This window comes from Corythoichthys intestinalis, chromosome 17 (assembly GCF_030265065.1).
Source record: "Corythoichthys intestinalis isolate RoL2023-P3 chromosome 17, ASM3026506v1, whole genome shotgun sequence".
Lineage (NCBI taxonomy): Eukaryota > Metazoa > Chordata > Actinopteri > Syngnathiformes > Syngnathidae > Corythoichthys > Corythoichthys intestinalis.
In genome coordinates this window covers 2,922,002-2,940,748 of record NC_080411.1, presented here as the reverse complement: position 1 = coordinate 2,940,748, position 18,747 = coordinate 2,922,002, and the positions used below count along the sequence as shown (strand labels likewise).

Genomic DNA, 18,747 nt, shown 5'->3' with positions numbered 1-18,747 from the left:
TTTGCCACATACACAAATGCCACAGATTAAATAAAAATGCCACATACCAAAATCCATTTTGCCACATACCAAAAAAGCCACATACCAAAATCCATTTTGCCACATACAAAAAAAATGCCACATACCAAAATCCATTTAGCCACATAAAAAAATGGCAGGTAACAAATCAATTTTGCCACATACTAAAAAAATGCCACATACACAAAAATGCCATGTACACCACAAAAAAGCCACATACAAAAAAATGCCACATCCCAAAATTCATTTTGCCACATACACAAATGCCACCGATTAAATAACAATGCCACATACCAAAATCCATTTTGCCACATAGCAAATAAAAAAGCCACATACCAAAATCCATTTTGCAGCATCAAAAAATGCCACATACTAAAATCCATTTTGCCACATACCAAAATTCATTTTGCTACATACACAAATGCCACATACCCCACAAAAAATGCCACAGATTAAATAAAAATGCTACATACCTAAATCCATTTTGCCACATACCAAAATCCATTTTGCCACATACCAAAAAAGCCACATACCAAAATCCATTTTGCCACATACAAAAAAATGCCACATACCAAAATCCATTTTGCCACATACAAAAAAATGCCACATACCAAAATCCATTTTGCCACATACAAAAAAATGGCAGATAACAAAATCAATTTTGCCACATACTAAAAAATGCCACATACACCAAAAATGCCACGTACCCCACAAAAACGCCACATACAAAAAATATTGCCACATATCAAAATTCATTTTGCCACATACACAAATGCCACATAAAACACAAAAAATGCCACAGATTAAATAACAATGCCACAAACCAAAATCCATTTTGCCACATACCAAATAAAAAAGCCACATACCAAAATCCATTTTGCCGCATCAAAAAATGCCACATACCAAAATCCATTTTGGATCGTACCATTAAAATGCCACATACCACAAAATGCCAAATACACAAAAATGCCACCTATCCGAAAAAAAGCCATGTACCAAATAAAAATTCCGCATAACAAAATCCATTTTGCCACATACAAAAAAATGCCACATACCAAAATACATGTTGCCACATACAAAAAAATGCCACATATCAAAATCCATTTTGCCACATAAAAAATGCCACATACCAAAATTAATTTTGCCACATACCATTAAAATTCCACATACCATTAAAATGCCACATACCAAAAAAATGCCAAATACACAAAAATGCCCCATACCCCACAAAAAAGTTACATAACAAATAAAAAATGCCACATACCAAAATTTTGCCACATTTCCCCCAAAAATGCCAAATATCAAAATCCCATTTCGCCACATACAAAAAAATGCCAAATACCAATAAAAAAAATTGCCACAAACCAAAAATCAATTTTGCCACATACCAAAAATCAATTTTGCCACATTCCCAAAAAAATGCCACATACCAAAATCCTTTTTGCCACATACAAAAAAAAAAAAAAAAAAAAAAATACTACATACCAAAAATCAATTTTGCCACATACCAAATAAAAATGCCACATTCCAAAATCCATTTTGCCACATACTCAATACCACTTTTCGTTCTCGGCCCTGCTGCTATACACTGCAAGTCTCGTAAATGTGTTCGATATGAACAGCTACGCAAAAATCTCGTAATTAACAAAAAAATCCGAATTGTGCGTCACGCCCTGCTGTATGAACGTACCGGTAGATTCTTGCCATTTCCTAACTGTTTATTAATCCAATATATTATATTTCATTAGGAGGCTCTGAGGGGGACAGTTCCGGTGGAGGCCGCAGCCAAAGATTTTGAGGAAATGAAGTCTGAGCTCAACGAAGTCATATGCGGACTACAGCGCCGACTGCTGGAATTGTCGCACTCCTACAGCGAAACCCGGGCTCAGCTGGGCGCCGCGCAGAAGGAGCTGTCCGACAGCAGCCGGGCGCCATCCCCGCCTTCGGAGGAGTTGCAGCAGGAGATGCAGAACCGGCTGGAGGAGATGCAAACGCTGCACGCCGAAATGGAGAAGAAGTACTCGGCAGCTCTGGAGGAGATCTCGCAACTGAGGAAGGAAGCGGAAGTGCAGGCGCAAAGCACTGTGGACCTCGCTGACCACACTCAAGTGATGTCGTCTTTAGGAAACGCCATCAAAGAGCTGGAAAGCCAATCGGAAGCACTAAAAGAGCAGCTCCGCCAAAAGACATTGCTACTGGATGATCTTCAGAACAGGTGGGTGAGGGAACTGTCAAATCATTACGAGTGTTGTTTTTGGCAGCCCTTTTAATTTTCGTCTTGGTCTTAGTCATTTGGACGAAAATACTTATTCGTCTTAGCATAGGTGAAGTTTGCCTTTTGAGGCAGGAGGGGCAAAACATGTTGATGACCCCGCAATAAAATTAACTTAAAATATATACTGTATATGCTCAGTTAGTAGCTTAGCCCGTAAATAGAGGCATCCCAGCTATGTGTGTGGGGTTGTGCGTCCGTATGTAAGCGTGCTTGGCGGTGCTCTCTGGCGTTTCAAGGTCCACATCTTCAATCCTTGGTTCCCGCTCAGTAGTTGTTTTCACTTTTCAAAGCTTAGGTTTGAAAAAATTACATATATATCCATCTGGCCTCTTCTGTCCTCAGGTGGTTTTGGCTAAGCAAAGCAAAGGTGCTAATCACATGATCTGTTCGAAAAATAATTTTGACCTATTGTTAAGGGTGTAACGGTACATGTATTTGTATTGAACCGTTTCGGTTCAGGGTCCTCGGTTCGGAACGGAGTCGTACCGAACGAGTTTCTAACGTAAGTTATGTAACCCTTACTTTTCGAGGCCGTGAGTCGATCGGGTTACAGTTTCTTTGTGTAGATTATATTTACTCCGTCTTCTCTACTATAATGAGGACCAACACGGTAGGACAGTATAAGAAACGTCAACGGCATGACAACGTGGCCACCGCGAGAACGCAGTGAAACGCGACTGTTAAAGTCAATCAGCCAATGCACACCAGTCGCAGTGCGGCCGCGTGTCAGAAGCGGCTCAACGCGACGCACAAGAAAAGAACAGCAGAGTTTATTATTTGACGCGAGACGCGGGCCTCCTGTGTCAATACAGACTAACACCATTTACCATTTACCATTTACTAGCTAGCATCGGCCAGACCGGAAGTCACTCGTGTAAAAACACGGTGGATCCGGTCGATTTTCAAACTAATATGCAATCGTAACTCACTTTTTGAGTCCATCAGATCTCTTGAGTGGTAGACCGGGGCACAGTTCACTTGTCTTTGTTGATTTACTTCTGTCTTCTCTGCTATAACAATAACCAACTCAGCCCCGTGTTCAATACAAAACCCTCCGACCACAACAAAACAAGTAGGAACTAATGTTCACATAGGAACTAAAGTTATACAACATAAAATATAAAATATCAATGAATACTACATCACATTTGTAAAATATAAACACATAATAAAATAAATAATAGCCCATTTAAATAAAATAAATTGAAATGAGCTAAAACACCTGTGATTAAATAATAAGATCCTACTTACACAATTAAATTTATTAATTTCTGTGTGGCGCTTTGAGAAAATCCACCAATAAAGCTTTTGAAAACCGTTCATAAGAAAAAAAAAAATGATTCATTGAGGCATTTCATTTGTAAAATACATGTTAAAATCTTTGTCTTTGGGATTCCATTTCTCTTTAGCACAGGACTTCTTTTTTCTTCTTTCTTTCAGAAACAAACGCTGACCAATACGTGGGGTCTAAAAGGCAAATTGTTGTTGGATTATTATCTTTAAATACCTGCTACTTTTTTTGAGCAGAATTCTAGCTTTGTATAGGCTAATATTCCTATTGTTGAAAGCACAAAAGTGTGTAATAAACAACTAGCACATTTATATTTTGCATTTTGTTTTCTTGCTGTACCGAAAATGAACCGAACCGTGGCCTCAAAACCGAGGTACGTACCGAACCGAGATTTTTGTGTACCGTTACACCCCTACCTATTGTAATTTTTTTTTTTGTTCATTTCATTTATTTTTGTTGTTCGCTTTATTGCTTTACTACATTTATAGACAACACTTTACCGGCAAAGTCTTAATTTAAAATTTAGATTTAGGAAAGTCAATTACAGGCAATGACAGTTTTAGTCGTCTGTAAAACATTTTATTCCAAAAGTAAATAAATAAAGGTTTCCAACTACTGTATTTCGAATAAAAAGTGACAGACAATCACACATTGTAGCATCTACAAAGAAAATGCTAACTTGATGATTATACACATTCAGCAGGAAAACAGTACCTTACAGACGTTTCAATTAATTATACCCACCTGGACGTCACGAACTGCAGGTAAAAAAAAGTTGTACGAGAGTTTAAAAAGGACGCTCGCCGTTAGCATTAGCCTATTGCTAACGCGAATGCCATGCTAACGCTACAAGTTACATTTAGTGTATGATGATCACTCAGCACAGACCTTTAAAGGCTAAAGCAACATTGTATATTTTCTCTCGCCAAGAAAGCACATCTTACCGTGTGTGCAAGCATTCGTGGAGACTGGAGACGACACACTAGTGAGTTGGGAAGGGGGGGGGGTGCAGCATGTCACGAGTGACACAACCAGACACTGCTACAAATAAAATGTCACACATTGTGAACATGATGGAAACGACGCCGCACTTTCGTCTCGTTCTCGTCTCGTCAGACGAAAGCTGGCATGCGACTCGTTATGTTATAGTCTCCCGAAACACGTTTTTAGCTCGTTCTCGTCTCGTCATGAAAAAAGTGTACTTCGACGAAATATTTCCGTTGTCGTCATCGTTGAAGAAAACAACACAGTTCACAATGGAACTTGCAAAGTCATAAAATGTTCAAATCTGTAGGCAAAAACCAATAAGTTTAAGTGAAACACTCTTAATATTTGACAACGTAAATTGCAAATATACTGCAAGCTATTACCTAAAAATTAGGGCTGTCAAACGATTAAAATTTTTAATCTAGTTAATTACAGCTTAAAAATTAATTAATCGTAATTAATCGCAATTCATCGCAATTCAAACCAGCTATAAAATGTGCCATATTTTTCTGTAAATTATTGTTGGAATGGAAAGATAAGACACAAGAGGGATATATACATTCAACATATGGTACATAAGTACTGTATTTGTTTATTATAACAATAAATCAACAAGATGGCATTAACATTATTAACATTCTCTTAAAGCGATCCATGGATAGAGGGACTTGTAGTTCTTAAAAGAAAAATGTTAGTACAAGTTATAGAAATTTTATATTAAAACCCCTCTTAATGTTTTCGTTTTAATAAAATTAGTAAAATTTTCAATCAAAAAATAAACTAGTAGCCCGCCATTGTTGATGTCAATAATTACTTACACAATGTAATGGGTGCTGAAGCCTATAAAATCAGTCCCACCCAAGCGCCAGCAGAAGGCAGCAAAACTCCATAAAACACAAATGAGCGTTTCACTGCACTGTCTGTCTGAGCAGGACATCTGCGTTAATTGCGTCAAATATTTTAACGTGATTAATTTTTAAAAATTAATTAACGCCCGTTAACGCGATAATTTTGACAGCCTTACTAAAAATAAATGCCTGACAACAGATCACCTCAGCAAAAATTATTTGGTAAAAGCTCACATATAGTGGAATCAAAAAGTATCTGAACCTTTTGGAATTTCTCACAATTCTGCATAAAATCACCATCAAATTTGATCTGACCTTTGTCAAAATAACACAGATGAAAAAAAACAGTGTCTGCTTTAACTGAAACCACCCAAACATTTATAGGTTATCATATTTTAATGAGGATAGCATGCAGACAATGACAGAAGGGGGGAAAAAATAAGTGAACCCTCTGCCTCAAGAGACTTAAAGGGCAATTGAAACCAATTTTTACCAAACAATTCAAGTCAGACGGGTGCCCAATCACTGATGAGTGGTTTAAAGCTGGCCTGCCCACTATAAAATACACACCTGGTAAGAGTCGTCTTGATTAGAAGCATTGTCTGACGTGCATGATGGCTCGGTCAAAAAAGCTGTCTGAAGACCTGCGATCAAGGATTGTTGATTTGTATAAAGCTGGGAAAGGATAAAAAGCCATCTCTAAAAGTCTGGATGTGCATCAATCGACAGTCAGAGAAGTTGTCTACCAATGGAGACAGTTTGGCACTGTTGCTTCTCTATCAAGGAGTGGCCGAAGATGACGCCAAGAGTTCAGCGCAGAATACTCAGAGGTCAAAAAGAACCCTAGAGTGTCCACTAAACACTTAAAGAAATCACTGGCTCAGTCCAATATCTCATACATACATCAACTATATGTAAAACTGTGGCCAAGAATGGTGTTCATGGGCGGACTCTACGGAGGAATCCACCAGCAAAACATGGTTGCTTGTTTAATGTTCGCAAAAAGGCACTTGGACACGCCACAGAAGTTTGGGCAAAAGATTTTGTGGACTGATGAAACCAAAGTTGAATTGTTTTTGAGTAACACACAACATCATGTGTAGAGGAAAAATGGAACAGCTGGCCAACATCAACACCTCATCCCCACCGTGAAGCATGGTGGAGGGAGCATCATGATTTGGGACTGTTTTGCTACCTCAGGGCCTGGACAACTTGAAATCATTAATGAAAGAATGAATTCCCAAGTTTTGAGAGGTAAATCAACTTCAGAATGGTTTCAGAAGAACACATTCTGGACTGGCCAAGTCAAAGTCCAGACTTGAACCCCATTGAGATGCTGTGGCATGACCTAAAGACAGCGATTCATGCCAGACATCCCAGGAATCTGACCGAACTACAGCAGTTTTGTAGAAAATGGGCCAAGATTAGTCCTGATTGACGTGTCAGACTGATCTGTAGCTACAGGAAGCATCTGGTTGAAGTTATTGTGCCAAAGCGGGGGGCCAAAAAATATTAAATGTGTTGGTTACCTTATTTATTTTTTCCCTTTCTGTCATTGTTTGCATACTATCCTCATTGAAATATGAAAACATATGAATGTTTGGGTGGTCTTCGTTAAAGCAGGCACTGTTTTGTCATCTCTGTGATTTTGACAAAGATGGTGATTTTTATGCAGAAATGTGAGAAATTCCAAAAGGTTCAGATATTTTTTATACCACTGTACCTCTAAATAAATGCCTGACAATAGATCACAACAGCAAAAATTATTTGGCGAAAGCTCACTCTAGAGATATCTTGAACTCCCAAGTTCGATTTGGGAGAGGCATATTATTTCCATAAAACGTTGGTTAATTTCTAAATTCAATAGCTTTAGGGGTATTCGACTATGTTAACCATGTGGCTGTCACCTCAAGGCTAACAGCGGAGAAAGACACCACCTCAGAGGATTACGTCTCTGCCGAGGAGCACACTAAAATGCGAGATCAGCTGGAGGGCGAGGTGAACCACCTCACGCAGCTCCTCCAGGAGGCTCTCAGGAAGCAGGACGAGATGGCTTTGGAGGCAGCCGATGCCTGGCAGAAGGTGAGGGAAGAAGCAATTATTGCCTCAACGTTGAACACCTATAATTGTCTAAAACAGGGGTCCTCAAATACAAATCTTGAAGGTCCACAACTGTTTTTTCATACAAGACTGGGTCCATTTATTAATGTCGGTCAAGTACAAGGCAGGTCGAAGGTGGTAAAGGTGGTTTTCTTTTGACCAAACAGAAATCCCATGCACATTCTGATTAAATAAAAATAAATTAACAAAAAATTCTCTTAACTTAAAATGAAAATACCAAAAAAAACCTGCAAGTACATTGTTTACACATGTACACTAAAAAATTAATACAATGGGGCAAATAAGTATTTAGTCCACCACCAATTGTGCAAGTTCTCCTACATGAAAAGATCAGAGAGGCCTGTAATCGTCAACGTGGGTAAACCTCAACCATGAGAGACAGAATGTGGAAAAAAAAACAGAAAATCACATTGATTTAGAAATAATTTATTTCCAAATTAGAGTGGAAAATAAGTCACCTAAAAACAAGCAAGATTTCCGGCTGTCAAAGAGGTCTAACTTCTTCTAACGAGGCTCCACTCGTTACCTGTATGAATGGCACCTGTTTTAACTCATTATCGGTATAAAAGACACCTGTCCACAACCTCAGTCAGTCACACTCCAAACTCCACTATGGCCAAGACCAAAGAGCTGTCGAAGGAGACAAAATTGTAGACCTGCACCAGGCTGGGAAGACTGAATCTGTAATATGCAAAACGATTGGTGTAAAGAAATCAATTGTGGGAGCAATTTTTAGAAAATGGAAGACATAAAAGACCACTGATAATCTCCCTCAATCTGGGGCTACATGCAAGATCTCACCCCGTGGTGTCAAAATGATAACAAGAACGGTGAGCAAAAATCCCAGAACCACACGGGGGGACCTAGTGAATGACCTGCAGAGAGCTGGGACCACAGTAAGAAAGGCTACCATCAGTAACACAATGCGCCGCCAGTGACTCAAATCCTGCACTGCCAGACGTGTCTCCCTGCTGAAGCCAGTACACGTCCAGGCCCGTCTGCGGTACGCTAGAGAGCATTTGGATGATCCAGAAGAGGACTAGGAGAATGTGTTATGGTCAAATGAAACCAAAATAGAACTTTTTGGTAGAAACACAGGTTCTCGTGTTTGGAGGAGAAAGAATACTGAATTGCATCTGAAAAACACCATACACACTGTGAAGCATGGGGGTGGAAACATCATGCTTTGAGGCTGTTTTTCTGCAAAGCGACCAGGACGACTGATCTGTGTAAAGGAAAGAATGAATGGGGCCATGTATCGAGAGATTTTGAGTGAAAATCTCCTTCCATCAGCAAGGGCATTAAAGATGAGACTTGGCCGGGTCTTCAGCATGACAATGATCCCAAACACACAGCCAGGGCAACAAAGGAGTGGCTTCGTAAGAGGCATTTCAAGGTCCTGGAGTGGACTAGCCAGTCTCCAGATCTCAACCCCATAGAAAATCTGTGGAGGGAGTTGAAAGTCCGTGTTGCCCAACGACAGCCCCAAAACATCACTGCTTTAGAGGAGATCTGCATGGATGAATGGGCCAAAATACCAGCAACAGTGTAACTTGCACACTTAGTGGTTGACTAAATACTTATTTGCCCCACTGTATAGCATGCATTCCTGAATGCACCGTGTGACTTGCACCGGGTGAGGGAGGTGCGGGAGAGCGAGAGACGTGCCTTCCTATAGACCCTACTCACGTGACGTCACAGCCACGCCCCCGCGCCATGTTGTCCGTATACCCGTCATGTTAATGCATTAGCGCTTCGTTAATTCCTCCTACTATGGCGTGTTTTTCTGCTCGTTAACATTAATAATCAAAATGGTGAAGTTGTGTGTGGCGGTCGGTTGCAATAACAGAGAAGATAGACGGAGAGACTTGAAGTTTTACCGTATTCCAAGAGACCCGGAGAGGAGAGCGTGATTGACTGCTGCATTTCGACGAGAAAACTGGGCTCCAAACGACTACCACAGATTATGTAGTAGTCATTTTATATCTAGTAAGATGCATTTAATATATATTTAGAGGGTTTTGGGCTGACAACCACAATTAAGATCATTGCTAGGCTAATCGCCGACAACATACACTTAGACGTTGTGAATAAACTACCTGAAAATAAATCATTATAAGGGGATAATCAGACAGTTGTCATACAATTAATTTACAATTTCACTATTGAGGTCAAAAGCCAAAAAATAAATTCAACTAGGGACAATCTGGAGTAGTGCTATCGCACTTCATATTTATTACATATTATATATGTATGTAGTGAGAGTGCTATCGCTAAACCATATAAACATTAAAAGCCATTGACAAATGACATGAAATACATTAGACTTGACAGTGGATGTTAGCAAGTACAAAAGATTTTGAATTGAAAATTTCGTAACTCACCTTCCGAGCACAAGATTCCTGCCGAATTTTCGTGTACGAGTACCTGTTTCACCCAACCAGCAACGTAGCATTTATAAGCCTCCAAGCTCTTAAAGTTTTTCAAACTTTCGTGAGAATAGGCTGATTTTGTGTGGACAAGATAGTTGTAAATATCAGGGTCAGGCAAAGACGGCGAAGACAGCGGGTCGAAAAACATCGATTTAGGCATCAAATATGGATCTGGCGAATGGATAAACTGAAGCTTTTCCACATAACGCCTTTTATGCAACGCATCCAATGAGTTTACGGCGTCAGATAACACCGGGGCTTCCATGAATTGCTCTATAACTTGCACGACTAATTGAAAACAATGAGAATAGGTCTAGAAAATACGGACAATATGGCGGCCGGATACAGCGACACGTCATTTTGTGACGTAGGTGAGTAGGGTCTATTGTTGTCGTTGTTCTGGGGGTTGCTTCTGCGTCTGCTGCGGTAGACAGCAGTTGTGTGTAGTTCCACACGTTCCCAAAATTAATAATTGCAACCTAACTAAGCGAGTGACTCTTTGTCAACGTTACATTATGTTTAAAAAAAATTGGGTTTTTTTTGGGTGGGGGGGTGCCATTTGCTCTGGGTCCGTAGAGACGTGTGCCATGGTCCGGTCGTAGACCTGCTAATTGAGGACCCCGGGTCTAAAATGATGATGCTAGGAAGCAATTAAGGGTAGGCAAACATTTGTACCTGATTTTCAAAAGTGATCAGTGGGTTACATTACAGCAAGCTCACAGATGGAGATGCTTCACACACTGCAGGCTAACAAGTAAAAATCATTTTGTAAAACTGAAAGGCACGGGACAATCGAGCAGAGCGGGAGACCATGCAGGAAGTTCTGACGTCAACAGAGAAAGACAACCAGAACCTGACCTCCAGGTTGGCCGAGTCCCAGGACGCTGTGTGTCAGCTCAAGCAGCTCGTTGAGAACCACGTGGCCTCTGAGCGAGAGAAGAACAAGCGGGTTAGTCACTTTTAAACAAACCGTGCAGACGAGCTTTTTTGTTGCTCTCTCGGTAAATAAATTGATGTCGATGCGTCTCATTCAACCTTCCCAGATAGACGACCTGTCCCGGGAAGTGGCCAAGCTAAAGGACGCCTTAAACAGCCTATCACAGCTCTCCTACGGCTCAGGATCCCCCTCCAAGAGACAGCAGCAGAACCAGCAGCTGGAGACCATGCAGCAGCAAGTCAAACAACTGCAGTACCAACTTGCCGTATGATTTCTTCAGTTAATATGTGACACACTACAGTTTGTATTTCCTCACACTTCATCTGTTTGTGTAACAGGAGTCCAAAAAGCAACACAATGAGATCGTGTCGGTCTACAGGATGCACCTTCTCTACGCCGTTCAGGTACTGAGCGTATCATCGAATAATTCCAAATATTTCGATGTTCAAGACGTTGCGGCAATACCATTTTTTGGCTCCTGATTTAGACACCTCGCTGTGTGTTTTCGGCCAATACTGTACCAATTCGGTTTTTAAAAAAAATCTTTTAATAGAAAATTACCGCTACCGTGGCTTGGTCAGTCTTGACTCATTCGCTCTGTCAGGCATCCAATCAATTTAATGTGGGAGGGTGACCGTGGATGAACAAACGTTCAGCCAGCTCAAAAACTTGGACAGGATAATCGGACATCCAATCGTGTGCCGTCCAGTTATCCGTCTGCTGTGAACTTCAATGAGTTCATTACTGGTGGACGTCCAATCAATTTACAGAAGGAGGGTCACAAATTCCATGGCAATGCCCAACCCTCTGCTAACCACGAGACCGCGAGAACCGCCGTGGTATTTAGTATGTGGCAAAATGGATTTTGCCATGTTGAAAAATTGTTTTTTCCATGTGGCATTTTTTGGGGGGTATGTGGCAAAATGGATTTTGCCATGTGGCATTTTTTGGGGTATGTGGCAAAATGGATTTTGCCTTGTGACATTTTTTTTGCCATGTGGCAAAATACATTTTGCCAAATGGCAAAGAAAAATGCTACACGGCAAAATCAATTTTAAATTATGAAATGAATGGAGAATTTGGATGTGCATCGCCGTCAATGGCATGGACGTGCGTGGCCTGTAAAGATGCCCCCAAAATTGCCACATACAAAAAAAAATGCCACAAACCAAAATCCATTTTGCCACATACCAAACAAATGCTACATGGGAAAATACATTTTGCCACATGGCAAAAATATGCCGCGTGGCGAAATACAATTTTGCCACATGGCAAATACCACTTTTTGTTCTCGGCCCTGCTGGAGAGACAGCATGAATCAAAAGTGGTATTTGGTATGGGGCAAAATTGCCATGTGGCATTTTTTAAGGTAAGTGGCAAAATGGATTTTTCCATGTGGCAAAATTGATTTTGTCATGTGGCTTTTTTTTGGGGTATGTGGCAAAATTGATTTTGCCATGTGGCATTTTGTTTGCCATGGGGCAAAACTGATTTTGCCTTGTGGCTTTTTTTTTTTTTTTTTGCCATGTGGCAAGATCCATTTTGCCACATGGCAAAACTGATTTTGCTATGTGGCATATTTTTTGGGGTATGCGGCAAAATTGATTTTGTCATGTGGCAAAATGGATTTTGCCATTGGAATTTTTTATGCCATGTGGCAAAATCCATTTTGCCATATGGGATTTTTGGGGTACGGGGCAAAATTGATTTTGTCATGTGGCATTTTTTTTTGCCATGTGGCAAAATTGATTTTGCCATGTGGCATTTTTTTGCGGGGTATGTGGCAAAATGTTTTTTTTTTTTTTTTGTATGTGGCTTTTTTTTTCGGTATGTGGCTTTTTGGGGGTAGGGGTTTATGGCAATTTTTGCTGGCCATGCCCGTCCATGCGATTGATGGCTATGCACGTTCATATTTTCCATTCATTTTAAGTGGCCGAAAAACATGTGTGGCTGTGATTTTTTTACTATACACTTACCATAAGACTATGCCAATGACAGCTATGAACGTTCAAATTTTCCATTCATATTAAATGGCAGAAAAAATGCCAAAAAACAAAATCCATTTTGCCACATACCAAAAAAAATGCCTCATGTCAAAATACATTTTTCTACATGGCAAAAAAAAAATTCCACATGGCAAAATCTATTTTGCCATACGGCAAATATCACTTTTCGTTCTTGGCCCTGCTGTTAATATTTGCAATCATAAATACTCAACAGGTTTTTTTGCAGCATATTTGGAAAGCAAGTTGACTCTGAACCCAGCCCAAACCACAGAATAATTGGTCAAAATAATCCATTGAGGGGCATCCAATATCACTATACCTCAGATTTTTATTGTGGAAAATGCTCCAATTTGGCTTGACCGCCGTGTAATCCCGTAGTTGATAGTTTGCCCTTTGCGTTGTGTTTCAGGGTCAGATGGACGAAGACGTGCAGAAAGCCTTGAAGCAGATCTTGATGATGTGCAAGGTGCCAAGTCAAACCAAGGAGGCCTGCTGAGATGCTCCAAAGCCAACAAACCCAAAACAAACACTGAAGTCAACTGCTGCTGCCAATGTCATGCGGGGGCTGCAACACTGCGTGCCTCTGGACTTAAATGGTCTTTGCATAGTCAAGTCATTGGAAACCCTGAAACCCAACATTCATTAACATCAATCAACTTCAAATCAGGCATTGCTGCACAAATGTGGTGACCGTGATCCAGTTCTGTTACATTTTGTGTACAAATAAAAGCCTTATTGGTGCTCCCATTTTGAAGCGTCTATTTTTACAAAACAAGAATACTATTTTTTACTTGTTATCTAACTGTGTAATCCCTGGTACAATCTAAATTATTTTTTTTGCCCTGATAGCGATGCATGACAATGCCGCCACATTCGCATGGTGTTTGTATGTTTTTTACTATACTTAAAAAAATGTATTTTTGTCCAAGTGACTGTACTTAAATGACGGGGCTTGTTTTCAAATGTGATGCTTTTTTTGTCCTTCAATGTAACAATGCACTATTTAGTCTACTGACACGTTTAAGTTGTTTTTTATTCGCAGCCTTTATTGAATTGTAAAGGGTTGAATATTTGGTTTGGATGGGCTCATTCAAGAGATATGCAGTGTATCACAAAAGTGAGTACACCCCTCGCATTTCTGCAAGTATATCTTTTCATGGGACAACACTGACAAAATGACACTTTGACACAATGAAAATTAGTCTGTGTGCAGCTTATATAATAAAGTAAATTTATTTTCCCCTCAGAATAACTCAAAAAATATGCCATTAATATCTAAACCACTGGCAACAAACTTGAGTACACTCCTTAGAAACTACATCCCTAAATGTCCAATTTGAGTACTGCTTGTCATTCTCACTCCAAAATGTCATGTGACACATGACAAGAGTGCTGTCAGCATTGCTGGGTCATCCTGTTAGTGCTCAGACTAAACACCGAACTCTACATCAAATTGGTGTGCATGGCTGTCACCCCAGGAGGAAGCTTTTTTTTGTGAAGACGTACACAAGAAAGCCCGCAAACAGTTTGCTGAAGACATGTCAACAAAGCACATGGATTACTGGAACCATGTCCTATGGTTTGATGAGACGAAGATTAATTTGTTTGGTTCCGATGGTCCCAAGCATGTGTGGCGGCGATCAGGTGAGGAGTACAAAGATAATTGTGTCATGCCTACAGTCAAGCATGGTGTTGGGAATGATCCCCCACCTCTTCAGCAATGCTGACAGCACTCCTGTAACGAGTCACATGACATTTTGAAAGGGAGGACGACAAGCAGTACTCAAGTTGGACATTTAGGGATGTAGTTTCTAAGGAGTGTGCTCACTTTTGTTGCCAGGGGTTTAGATATTAATGGCATATTTTTTTAAGTTATTCTAAGGGGAAAATAAATTTACTCCATTACATAAGCTGCACGCAGACTAATTTTCATTGTGTCGAAGTGTCAGTTTGTCATTGTTGTCCCATGAAAAGATACACATACATATACTTTTGTGATACACTGTATACTGCCTGCACTTATTGATTAGACAATTTTTGGACGGCTCTGATGTGTTTGCATCACGGTCCAAATGAGCTGTTAAATGCCATATTAGAGTAAATTAAGTGTCCCAGCTGCATCTCATCATGTTTCGCGTTTGCAGCACTTTTATGTATTAGTATAACTCCTAAAAGGTTTACTCCTCTGCCCTCTTTTGCCTTAGTACTGTGCCAAGAGCCATACAACTTTTAATAGTTAACTTTCTGGGGGGGTGTTTGACTGTTAATAGATTCAAAAGAAATTAATCTCCTTGATTACATGATAATTACTCATGCCTTGCTCTGGAAAAATGTTAACGACACTCCTTCTAAACTTGATGGAGCACAGGAAGATTGGTTTCTTTCTTGCATGGTTTTGTTTCATAAAACGCCATAATAACATCGTCCACCTGTGAGATTTCTGTAAGGGAAAGAAAGACGCAGGTTTGTTTGTTGTCTTTAGCAACAGTTTTGTAGGGATGTGCAGCAGATTCCTCTTCCCTCTTTAATAAACTAAAAAAAAAAAATGTTTTGTGATTTTTTTTTTCTTCTTCTTTCACAATACACATGATTAACAAAATGCGAAAATGCCGGTCAGGCTATTGATATTCTGCTAAAATCCCCACTGTAGTACTAATAGAGGTATTGATTGATAGACAATATACAGTATTGAGAGAAAACTACAGTGGTATGAAAAAGTAGCTGAACCTTTTGGAATTTCTCACATTTCTGCCTAAAATCACCATCAAATGTGATCTGATCGTTGTCAAAATCACACAGATGAAAATACAGTGTCTGCTTTAACTACAGTGGTATGAAAAAGTATCTGAACCATTTAGAATTTCTCACATTTCTGCATAAAATCACCATCAAATTTGATGCAATCTTTGTCAAAACCCCACAGATGAAAAAACAGGGTCTGCTTTAACTAAAACCACCTAAACATTTATAGATTATAGAAATTAATTTTGCCATGTGGCATTTCTTATTTTTTTGTTTTTTTAATTTTTTTAATTTATTTTTTGTGTCTGTAACAAAATGGATTTTGCTATGTGGCATTTTTTTGCTATGTGGCAAAATTGTTTTTGCTGTGTGGCATTTTTTTTTTTTTTTTTTTTTTTTTTTGGCTTTGTGGCATTTTTTTGGGTTATGTGGCAAAATGGATTTTGGTATGTGTCATTTTTTTGGTATGTGGTAAAATGGATTTTGCCATGTGGCATTTTTTGGGTATGTGGCAAAATGGGTTTTGCCATGTAGCAAAATTGATTTTGCCATGTGGCATTTTTTTTGTTGCCATCTGGCATTTTTTTATGCCATGTGGCAAAATGGATTTTGCCATGTGGCATTTATTTATTTATTTTTTGCACGTGGCATTTTTTTGTGTCTGTGGCAAAATGAATTTGGTATGTGTTATTTTTTTGGTATGTGGCAAAATGGTTTTTGCCATGTGGTATTTTTTTTTTTTTTTTTGCCATGTGGCAAAATTGATTTTGCCATGTTGCAAAAATGATTTTCCCATGTGGCATTTTTTTGACGTATGTGGCAAAATGGATTTTGCTTTGTGGCATTTTTTTGCTATCTGGCAAAACTGTTTTTGCTGTGTGGCATTTTTTATGTTTTTTGCCATATGGCATTTTTCGGGCCATGTGGCAAAATGTTGTTTTGGTATGTGGCATTTTTTTGCCATGTGGTAAAATTCAGAGCTGCCAACTCTCACGCTTTGAGCGTGAGACACACGCAATTGCCTGTTTTCTCACGCACACACATCCAATTTCTCACGCAAAAAAAAAACAATCTAATTTTGGGCCGAGACTCGTTCGTTTCTTTTTCAAACTCCCCGACAGTAGATGGCGCTACTCGCCACTGTAACCCTATTCGCTGCATATACATCCTTCTAGATGCTTCGCTGACGAGAACCAATCATCGGCCCAAACTGCGTTTCATTATTCCAATCGCGCGCACTCTTTACATCACATGAAGTGCTTGGAGAGCCTTTGGTTAGCAATATAACCCCATACTATCCACACCGGGGCAGACCAGAGCGCAGCATACACACTTGCCTGTATTTGCCAGCAGATTGAATTTGGTGAGTAATGGTTTTAATCGTTTTCATATTTTGCGGTATAATAAAGTTACTGCCATTCGTTGCAGCTTCCGTTGAACACTGCCAGAGCTAGCCAAATGTCCCGTGAAAAAATAGCTCCCGTTTAATTGGCGTCATGCTTATGTATTTAGCGGTAATATAAACGAAGAAAAGCACTGTTGAGTCGATTTAAGCGGCATGCTCTCGGAAGGAGGGGGCCGCCTCGCGTCGCTCCCGTCGTCCGCCTGAGACGCGTTATTTTCGGCTGGGACTTGAGCTGACGGCCGGTGTCGGCTCAACACCGGTGTTCCGTCAAAATTTGGCTCCCAACCCTTTTGTGGCGCTGAAAAAGCCCTCTTTTACATTCAGTTGGAATCTCAATGTTATCCAAAGGTGCTAACTAAACTAGATACATCATATGCCACACGAAAATGGCGTAAATTAATACTTAACGACACGACGAAGTCGTTAACAGTGAGAGCGCGGGGTGCAGTTGCTGTGTGCTGCTAACATGGTAGGACATGTCTGAGAACTTTTATACGTCTTTACATGATCAAACTTAAGTAAATATTCCTTTTTTCAAAAGAAAGTTTGTAGTGTCTACTTTGGAATCGCTGCATTCGCGGGCATTTTTAACGTTACGCGCATGCGCAAAACCGCAAGGTAGAAATTTTTGATGGGTTGCAAAATTTGTCAGAACAGTGGTGGGAATGATTCTTGCTTCTTAAAGCTTTTCAGAAATAAAATACAGTGATCCCTCGTTTTTCGCAGTTAATGGGGACCAGAACCCGTCGCAATATGTGAAAACAGCGAAGTAGCGCCCCCCAAATTTTTTGGGTGTGCATGTTCAATGTATTTATTCAGATTTTACATGGGGAAAAAACATATATGACACGTTTTTTCACCCCCCCTCCCTTAAAGTATCATTTATAAATGGTTTTTAAGCACTTCAAAATGTAAGAATTATAATCGGTTTTAAACATGTTACTGCCCCACCGAATTATTTTTAAACAAGAATTAAGTAGTAAATGCTTGGCTTTATTAAATGCTTCATAGTGACTCTACTCAAACCCTCTGAGGCTGCTCACTTTGCAAATGTGTCAATCATCATTTAACAAACTTTTTCTATGATTGAATTTTTGTGAAGAGTGAACGGACGATTCACTTGGCTCGTTGTTGTCGGTTCGTCCGATTTCCTCCTCAGGAAGGCGGTGGCGTGCATAAAAAAACCGAGAGGCGTCGGATGGCTCTTTTTGGATACTTTTACTGACCAAAACAAAAACGTGGGGGATGCAGCCACTGAACTCCGCACTTTCCCAACTCACCGCTCTCGCTCCCGCTCTCTCGCTCGCCCACTTTCTTCCTCTTTGCTCAATCTGACAATGCCCGTCACATTGAAATAACAGCGGCCCCCTTGGGGGTGCCAGTAACAACCGCTTGCATTGCGAGCGCCTGCCATTCTAAACTTTATCCGCATGTAATTTTTTTTGTTAAACCCGTCATTACCCGTCGACGGTATGATTTGCCCGTCGACACATTCACGTCATCGATGACGTCGACTAGTCGGGACAGCTCTAACATATATATACAGTGGGGCAAATAAGTATTTAGTCAACCACTAATTGTGCAAGTTCTCCCACTTGAAAATATCAGAGAGGCCTGTAATTGTCAACATGGGTAAACCTCAACCATGAGAGACAATGTGGAAAAAAGAAACCAGAAAATCACAT

The 18,747-nt window shown here is 40.0% G+C and overlaps 1 protein-coding gene across 6 annotated transcripts in view; it reads left to right on the top strand.

Annotated features, from left to right (window-relative positions):
- The window catches only part of rai14 (retinoic acid induced 14), a 100,159-nt gene extending 86,527 nt beyond the window's left edge, over positions 1-13,632 (top strand). For all 6 annotated transcript variants that reach the window (XM_057818172.1, XM_057818170.1, XM_057818173.1 and 3 more), the window contains 6 exons: positions 1,767-2,233; positions 7,333-7,501; positions 10,754-10,921; positions 11,016-11,174; positions 11,248-11,313; positions 13,325-13,632. In XM_057818172.1, the coding sequence (XP_057674155.1) occupies positions 1,767-2,233; positions 7,333-7,501; positions 10,754-10,921; positions 11,016-11,174; positions 11,248-11,313; positions 13,325-13,411 (1,116 nt within the window). In that variant the 3' untranslated portion in view covers positions 13,412-13,632. The remainder of the gene's footprint in view (positions 1-1,766; positions 2,234-7,332; positions 7,502-10,753; positions 10,922-11,015; positions 11,175-11,247; positions 11,314-13,324) is intronic.
- The last annotated feature ends 5,115 nt before the right edge of the window (positions 13,633-18,747 follow it).